This window comes from Hemiscyllium ocellatum, chromosome 34 (assembly GCF_020745735.1).
Source record: "Hemiscyllium ocellatum isolate sHemOce1 chromosome 34, sHemOce1.pat.X.cur, whole genome shotgun sequence".
Taxonomy (NCBI): Eukaryota; Metazoa; Chordata; class Chondrichthyes; order Orectolobiformes; family Hemiscylliidae; genus Hemiscyllium; species Hemiscyllium ocellatum.
Window position 1 is genome coordinate 13,943,352 of NC_083434.1, and position 9,059 is coordinate 13,952,410.

The 9,059-nt window shown below is 40.4% G+C and overlaps 1 protein-coding gene across 2 annotated transcripts in view; it reads left to right on the forward strand.

The window, feature by feature from the left end:
• The window catches only part of cdkal1 (CDK5 regulatory subunit associated protein 1-like 1), a 581,619-nt gene extending 573,630 nt beyond the window's left edge, over window positions 1-7,989 (forward strand). For both annotated transcript variants that reach the window (XM_060849921.1, XM_060849920.1), the window contains exon 15: window positions 7,535-7,989. In XM_060849921.1, coding sequence (XP_060705904.1) covers window positions 7,535-7,702 — 168 coding nt within the window. In that variant the 3' untranslated portion in view covers window positions 7,703-7,989. The remainder of the gene's footprint in view (window positions 1-7,534) is intronic.
• The last annotated feature ends 1,070 nt before the right edge of the window (window positions 7,990-9,059 follow it).

The following is a 9,059-nucleotide window of genomic DNA, read 5'->3' on the forward strand; positions in this document are numbered from 1 at the left end:
ATATCATCCCTTACCAACATGGCCACCCCACCCCCTCTGCCTGTCAGTCTGTCCTTACGATAGCACGTGTAGCCTTGAATATTCATTTCCCAGGCCCTGTCCACTTGAAGCCACGTCTCAGTTACCCCCACAATATCGTATCTGCCAATTTCCAAAAGAGCCTCAAGCTCGTCCATCTTATTTCTAATGCTTCGTGCATTCATGTATAGTATTTTTAATTTGTTACTGCCCTCACCCTTCCCATCAACTCCTATTTCACTCAACCTTACAGCATGATCCCATTCTGAGTTTTCTGCCTCATTGATGCAGTTGTCTTTCTTGACTTCCCTTGTTCTAACTTTCCCTTCAATTTCCTTCTTAAACATCCAGTTTAAGAAATAAGACCATCTTCCTTAAATCTGAATTTTGTAGTCCTGGTTCTGTACTCCTTTAATATTTTCCAAGTATCTGATTACATTGTGTAGGGTTTGGAACTCTTAAGTGGATATGTAAATTCTAAATAATCTGTGTTCCATGTGCAGAATTTACATGGAATTCCATAAAATGGTACAGTACCGAAACACGTAATTTGCCAATATCCATGCTTCTTCCAACATATCAAAATATCCTTTTTTTTTCAACTATGCATCTCTTAAATATATTTACTTTATTTGCCTTTTTGAATCACTCGTAGTTTTGATTTTGCAACTTACATAAGGGAAAACAATTGCCGCATATGATCATTGACCATGCCATGGGCACTTGTGGCAGTTGAAGATATGTGATGAGATGTTTAATCTATTTACTTATTAACAGATAATCATATCTGTTCATTTTAATCAATCCATTATGGTTTATTTTCAGTTAGCTTAGTGCTTTAGAAAATAATTTTAGTTGAATTTGAGACATTTTCCTCAAGGAAACATCCACATCCTCTAAAAAGGCACGTTATTGTAGTTCGATAACAAGACCATTTGCCAGTCATTTCCAGTATTGTCCAGGAGACCTAGCTCGGAGAAATTTAATAGGGTTGCACAGCATCTTGAAGCATTAATATGGTGTGCATACAGAATTTTCTGTCACACACGTGATGTTCCTAATCTCTCCTGTGTAAACACCACAATTCAACAAGATCATCTGTATTAATTCCTGGAGCAAAGTAAGTTGAGACCTGAAGCAAATCTTCTAGGAGAAAGTGAGGACTGCTGATGCTGGAGATCGGAGCTGAAAATGTGTTGCTGGAAAAGCGCAGCAGGTCAGGCAGCATCCAAGGAGCAGGAGAATCAACATTTCGGGCATGAGCCCTTCTTCAGGAATGAGGAAAGTGTGCCAAGCAGGCTAAGACAAAAGGTAGGGAGGAGAGACTTGGGGGAGAGGCGTTGGAAATGCGATAGGTGGAAGGAGGTTAAGGTGAGGGTGATAGGCCGGAGTGGGGGTGGGAGCGGAGAGGTCAGGAAGAAAATTGCTGGTTAGGAAAGTGGTTCGATGGTTGGAACTGAGACAAGGTGGGGGGAGAGGAAATGAGGAAACTGGAGAAATCTGAGTTCATCCCTTATGGTTGGAGGGTTCCTAGGCGGAAGATGAGGCGCTCTTCCTCCAGCCGTCGTGTTGCTATGGTCTGGCGATGGAGGAGTCCAAGGACCTGCATGTCCTTGGTGACCAACCAACCCAACCACCCCGTGGCTCAACACTTCAACTCCCCCTCCCACTCCACCAAGGACATGCAGGTCCTTGGACTCCTCCATCGCCAGACCATAGCAACACGACGGCTGGAGGAAGAGTGCCTCATCTTCCACTTAGGAACCTCCTTCCACCTGAAGCAAATCCTCTTGTTTCTCATGGATAGTTTATTTGTCAGAAAGGTCATAAAATGGACAAAAATACTAATGTATGAGCACAGTCCAGTGATGATAAGTGCAGCTTCTCCAAGAATTTCACATAACACTGAGTGGAATGAACCAGAAGGTTCCATGTTAATTTCTTGTACTGTAAGCTGATCATGCAATATTAACGTTGTTCTCCCTAGGTAGACTGCTGTAATATTAGGAATGAATCTTAATTTTTCACCAGTTTCTTAAAAGAAAGCATCATCTCATAGCAATTTGTATGAATTGAAGTGAATATTGTAGTTTAGTTCAGTCAGTTCAGAGTTCAGAAATCTGAAGAACTCACAGTTGTTAATAAATAGTTTCTCAATTTTACAACACCAGAATCACTTTCCTGCTTTGATGATTCTGTGGTCTCAAACAGTGGGACTACTGCGCTGACTTGTAGTAAAGACGATCACAAATGAGTGTTGCCATTCCTTTTGAGTTTTTTCTACATTTAAGATTCAGGCTTATGTTTGTACATTGAATCTCCAGTGCAATCATTAGGAACATTGATCCATCATGTAATTTCCACTGTTAAAATTCAGATGTCTTTTATACGGGTGTGCATACTTTAGCATTTTGCAATACTCTACTTATCATACTTGTATTCAAGTTGGATGCCTATCTAGCCTTCAGTAATTTATGAATGTATTTAATTGTGCACGAGCAGCAGTTTTGTTTTGAATGTTCAGAAATTGGTGACAAAAGCTGACTAGAATCCTAACAAACTGCATAACTAGGGCTGTAGACAGGGCTTTATACTAAATAGGGAGACAGGGAGGATACAATTATATGGGAAAATTAGGAAATCTGAATTAAAGGAGGAGGTAAGAGTGCAAAACTCAGGAAAGGTTATAAGGTCTCCAGCACAGAGTGAATGGAAAGGATTAACAATCAAACTTCAAGCATGCCAGACAAACAAATGGCAATGAGAAGAGGGACAGTTACAGGACTGAAGGTGTTATATCTGAATGCATGCAGTATAAAGAATAAGATAAATGAGCTTGTGGTGCAGATCAAAATGAGCAGTTATGACGCGGTCGAGAGTGTGATGCTGGGAAAGCACAGCAGGTCAGGCAGCATCCGAAGAACAGGAGAATCGACATTTCGGACATCAGCCCTTCATCAGTTCCCATCCCACTCCCCCGCCAACTCCATTAAGGACAAGCAGGTTCTGGGAAGAAATGAAGTAGGGTCAGGTGGTGTAGAATCTGTGGGGGTAGAAATGAGGAACTGCAAAGATAAAAAAAAAATTGAAGTTATGTTCAGGCCTCCAAACAGTAGTCAGGAGCTAGAATGCAAGATATACCAGGAGATAGAAAAGATGTGTAGGAGAGGCAGAGTTACAGTGATCATGGGGGATTCCACTATGCCAATGGACTGGAAATTCAGGTTGGTAGTGGATTGCAAGAAAAGGAATTTGTGAAAAATCTATGAGATGGCTTTTTGCAACAGGCAATGCTGGGGGATTTAGTGCTGTGCAATGAGGCAGACTTGATAAGAGAGCTTCAGGCGAAGGAATCTTAAGGAGGCAGTGATCATAATATGACTGAATTTACTTATAATTTGAAAAGGAGAAGATAAAATCAGAGGTCATGGTATTACAGCTGAATAAAGGCAACTACAGAGGCATGAGGGAGGAGCTGAGTAGAATTGACTGTGAGAGGAGCCGAGCAGGAAAGACAGTGGAACAGCATTGGCAGGAGTTTCTGGAAGTAACTCAGGAGACACGGCAGAGATTCTTCCCAAGGAAAAAGAAGCGTGCTACAGGGAGGATGAGGCAGCCCTGGCTGACTAGGGAAGTCAGGGATAGCATAAAGGCAAAAGTGCAAACATGTAATGTGCTGAAGGACAGTGGGAAACCAGAGGATTGAGAAGCTTACAAAGACCAACAGAAGCAACAAAAAACAAAATAAGGAGGGAGGAGATTAAATATGAGGGTAAGCTAGCCAGCAATATAAAGGAAGACTAAGAGTTTATTTCGATATATAAGGGGCAAAAGAGAGACAGAAGTGGAAAATGCTACTGGAGAGATACTAGTGAGGAACAAGGAATTGGCTAAAGAACTGAGTAATTACTTCACATCAGTCTTCAAGGTGGAAGATATGAGTAATATCACAAGAATGTTTGAGAGTGAGGGGACAGAGCTGAGTATGGTGGCCATCACCAAGGAGAAGGTGCTTGAAAAGCTAAATGGCCTGAAGGTGGATAAATCACCTGGACCAGATGAACTAAACTCCAGAATTCTAAAGGCAATTGCTGAAGTGATAGTGGAGGCATTAATGGTGATGTTTCAGCAATTGCTAGAATCAGAAAGGGTCCCAGAGGACTGGAAAATTCCTAACATGACACCCTTATCTAAAAAGGGAGTAAGGCAAAAGACAAAAATTACAGACCAATTGGTCTAACCTCAGTCATGGGTAAGATCCTGGAATCCTTTGTGAAGGATGAGATTTCTGAGTACTTCAAAGTGTATGGTAAAACAGGGCAAAGTCAGCATGGTTTCATTAAGGGGAGATCATGCCTGACAAATCTTCTAGAATTTTTTGAGGAAGTAGTGAGCAAGTTCGACCAAGGAGATCTAATGGATGTTATCTACCTGGACTTCAAGACAGCCTTTGACAGGGTGCCACACAGGATGCTACTGAGCAAGACAAGGGCCTAAGGTGTCAGTGGCAAGCTCCTAGCATAGCTAGATGCTTGGCTGTTTGGCAGAAAGCAGAGAGTGGGGAGGAAAGGGTCTTCTCAGGGTGGCAGCCAAAAGTGGAGTTCCGCAAGGCTCTGTGTTTTTACTTTTCACTTTATATGTTAACGATCTAGATAAAGGAACTGAGGGCATTTGGCTAAGTTTGCAGATGATACAAAGATAGGTAGAGGGACAGGTAGCATTGAGGAGGCAGGGAGGCTACAGAAGGATTTGGACAGATTGGTAGAGTGGGCAAAGAAGTGGCAAGTGGAATACAACTTGGCTGTTCTAGACCAGGATTCTCTTAAGGTAAACTTTCAGGTTGAGTCAATAGTTAGGAAGGCAAATGCAATGATGGCAATTATTTTGAGAGGACTTGAACAGAAAAGCAGGGATGTACTTCTGAGGTTCTGTCAGGTCTCTCTCTGATCAGGCCACATTTGGAGGATTTTGCATAGTTTTGGGCCCCATATCTCAGGAAGGGTGTACTGGCCCTGGAGTGGATTCAGAGGAGATTCATGAGAATGGTCCCAAGAATGAACAGCTTAACACCTGAAGAACATTTGAGGACTTTTGGCCTATACACGATGGAGTTTAGAGAATGTGGGGGGATCTAATTGAAACTTACAGCATACTGAATGGTCTGGACAGAGTGGATGTTGGGAAGATGTTTCCATTGGTAGGAGAGACTAGGACCCGAGGGCACAGCCTTAGAGTAGATTAGATTACTTACAGTGTGGAAACAGGCCCTTCGGCCCAACAAGTCCACACTGACCCGCCGAAGCGCAACCCACCCAGACCCATTCCCCTACATTTACCCCTTCACTTAACACAATGGGCGATTTAGCATGGCTAATTCACCTAACCTGCACATTTTTGGTCTGTGGGAGGAGACCGGAGCCCCGGAGGAAACCCATGCAGACACAGGGAGAATGTGCAAACTCCACACACAGAGTCACCTGAGGCAGGAATTGAATCCAGGTCTCTGGCGCTGTGAGGCAGCAGTGCTAACCACTGTGCCACCGTGCTGCCCACAGAGTAAAGGGAAGACCTTTTAGAACAGCGATAAGGAGAACCTTCTTCAGCCAGAGAGTGGTGATTCTATAGAATTCACTGCCACAGAAGACTGTGGAGACCTGGTCATTGATTATATTTAAGATGGAGAGAGAGAGGTTCTTGATTGTAAAGAGGATCAAGGGTTACTGGGAGAAAGCGGGAGAATGGGGTTGAGAAATTAACAACCATGATTGAATGGCGGAGCAAACTCGATGGGTTGAATGTCCCAATTTATGCTCCTATGTCTTATGGAAATGCAAAGACAGAATGTATTCTGTGCCTGTGTGCTGCCCTCCACTTCACTTGACAAAGGAGCAGCACTCCAAAAGCTCGTGATTTCAAATAAACCTAGAACTAGAACCTGGTATCATGTGAATTCTGACTGAAGAACTCATACAGAGGTGTCCTGGAGCTCAGATACCTGAGTTCCAAAAATCACAACCATCTTCCTGTATACAAAAACAGAAGTTGCTGGAAAAGCTCTGCAGGTCTTGGCAGCATTTGTGAAAAGAAATAAAAGTTAACTTTTCAGGTCCAGTGATTCAAGTTCTGAGAAAAGGTCACCGGACCTGAGGCATTAACTTTGATTTCTCTTCGCAAATGCTACCTGACCTGCTGAGCTTCTTCAGCAACTTCTGTTTTCGTTTCTGATTTCCAGCATCCATAGTTCTTTATTTAGTGGAGAGTTTACCCCTTTTCCCATTGACTCTTTCTTTACTGGACCACCTTGATGCCACAGTGCATCAAATGCAGCTTTGATGTCAAGGACAGTCACTCTCATCTTCTTTCTGGAGTTCAGATCTTTTGTCCATGTTTGAACTTAGACTGTAATGAGGTTACGAGCTGAATGGCTGCTGCTGTCAGTGTTATTCCCATTCCAGTTCCTTGTGATTATCCAATTTGTGGATGAGTTTCTGATGTAAGCTGTGATGTCATATGAATCGGGTGTTTGTATGCTTCGCTGAATTTGGATCCATGTGGCTCTGAGCCTGACGCTCCAAAGCCTTTTCATCATGTGCATTGTAATAATAGACATACTAAACATTAGTAATAAGCAATAGTTACTAAAAGTCTGGCCTGAGCTAATATCAATATTAAATACTTACAAGTGCTGGTGTTGCCAGTGATGCAAACATCTTAACAAAATATTTTCTTAAAATTTCACCCAACATCTGTGTGCTCACTGACTGATATTGGCTTTTGATTGAACAATAACTTATTTTTAAAATTCTAAAACTTGCTTTCACATCTTTTAGTGTGTCTCACCCCTCCACACCACTGTTGTATCTTCCAGCCTCATGGTCCTTTAAGATATTTGATTACTTAACATGCTTTTAATTTCTCTAACATTAGCAGTGTGCCTGCCGCTGCTAAGGTCCTATTTATGGAATCTTACTTGTTTAATATCTCCACCTCTGTAACTCTTTCCTCCTCTAAGATTCCTGAAAATATATCTTTTTAACCAGCTTTTTTGACGTCTACTTTATTATCTTGCTACTTTAGTATCAATGTTTGCTCTATAATGCTGCTATGAAGCACCTTGTATGTATTCTGCTAAAGATGCTATATAAATACAAATTGTTGTTCAATTTCATGCTTAACTAAGCTTATTGTGCTCCAGTTAATCTAATGTCATCATGATGGAGCTAACTGGTCCTGTTTTGGTGAAGAATGCTAAGCAGCCTCCAAAAAATGCAAACAATGCAGGAATAAGATTAATAATGACCATGACGTACATCATCATTCTGAGCTTAATAGAAAGATCAATCAATACAGCTTTCATTATCCTTAAGATTTACATCATTACAGCCATTTGTAATGTGATTTCAGTCTGAAAAGACTGCTGTTCTTCAAGATTGGATTTTTCATGCTTACCCAGTAATCTTCATAAATAATGACATCAAATAAACAGTAAAATATTTTTTCTGTCTGTTACTTTTAGGAATTTAAGACCATTAATGAGAATGCACATTACCGCTGGAGCAGTGAGAAGTCCGTCAGTGCAAGCCTGTTGCCTTGGAACCTGAAATGCCCAAGAGTAAAGATAGTGTCTTTAAGCCTGGCTGTGTTAGCAGTGATAATGGCTGTAACTATAGCAATATTCAGATAGGTCCTTTGATGTCAATTGAACAATTTTCTACCTAAAACGAGGTCTGAAATTGTGGTCTCAGTATTTATACACAGGACTGAGGACACTGTAATGAACATAGTTTATGTTTGAATATTTTACTGAATTTTATCTTGTTCAAAGCAAGTGGATAACTTTTATTTGACATTTCTGTCCATGGTATTGCAATGCAAGATCATGCAGTCATTAGCCAATGAGAAAAATATTTTTATCCACACTGCAAAATCATGTGTGTTCATGTTCAAGAGTTTTAAGTGTATAAGATTTAATAAAGCAGAAGTGTTTTGCACAGTTCCCTGGTCAGCTGTTAATCTGTTGACTTCTTTCTTGCTGTGTGTGCAAGTCTAGGCTTTTCAGATGTTCACATTCACAAAACTTCATACCAATACTACTTATTACAGTAAGTGAAATGTTTCTAATGGAAGCAGACACAGGAACAAGACCTGCACCAGTGGCAAAGTATCTTTAATAGAAACAGAAGTCTGTCAGCTTTTGTTTACAATGTTAGAATCAAGGAATGGAATGAATTGATCTACGCGTGCCACCTCAAGCAGCTTTTATCTACAGTTTGACAAAAGTGCAGTTTTCACAAACCATCCTATTTTATATTGAATTATGTCAATTGATCCTGCTGAACATGGAAGTCAAAGAACAGTGTTAATGATCATAATTTTTTTATTTTGTTTTAATTAACATGTTTCTAATTAGATTCTTATTAACCAGTTGAACAGGATCATGCTGCATTTTGCAGTGTCAATATTGCCAAATTATTTGGTTTGCATTTATTCTTGTTTCAGGTGCGTTGTCATTGTTCTGTTTACTAAGTAAGTATATTTTTATTACATTTGTATTATGTACTACGTATCAAGGCAATAGTCATCTAATTAAATTATAATGATTAGATTAGTAGATACGGCACAATATAGGATCTTGTTGCTATGAATACTTAAGTCAGAATTTAAAGATTATCTGTGAAAATCATGAGGAATATACTCTCGTCTATTCTTTGTCATTACAACATTCTTGACTGAGACAATTTATTTAAAAATTTAATGATTTATAATTTAATTAGAGGAGAAATTTACCAGGAAACTAGCCAGGCAGCTTATTATACTAATTTATTCAAAATATTTCTCCCTCTGGCTACACAGTATGAGGGCACCATCACTGCCAGCATATTGTCTGCAACATAGTTAAAAGTACAATTATCTTTAATGTTTTTATGCTAACCTGGAATGATACAGAATAGAATGAGGCCATTCAAACCATCATTCCTACAGACCGTTTGGGAGGGCTACACAATCAATTCCATCCCTTGTTCTTTTCTCGATGCCCTGTA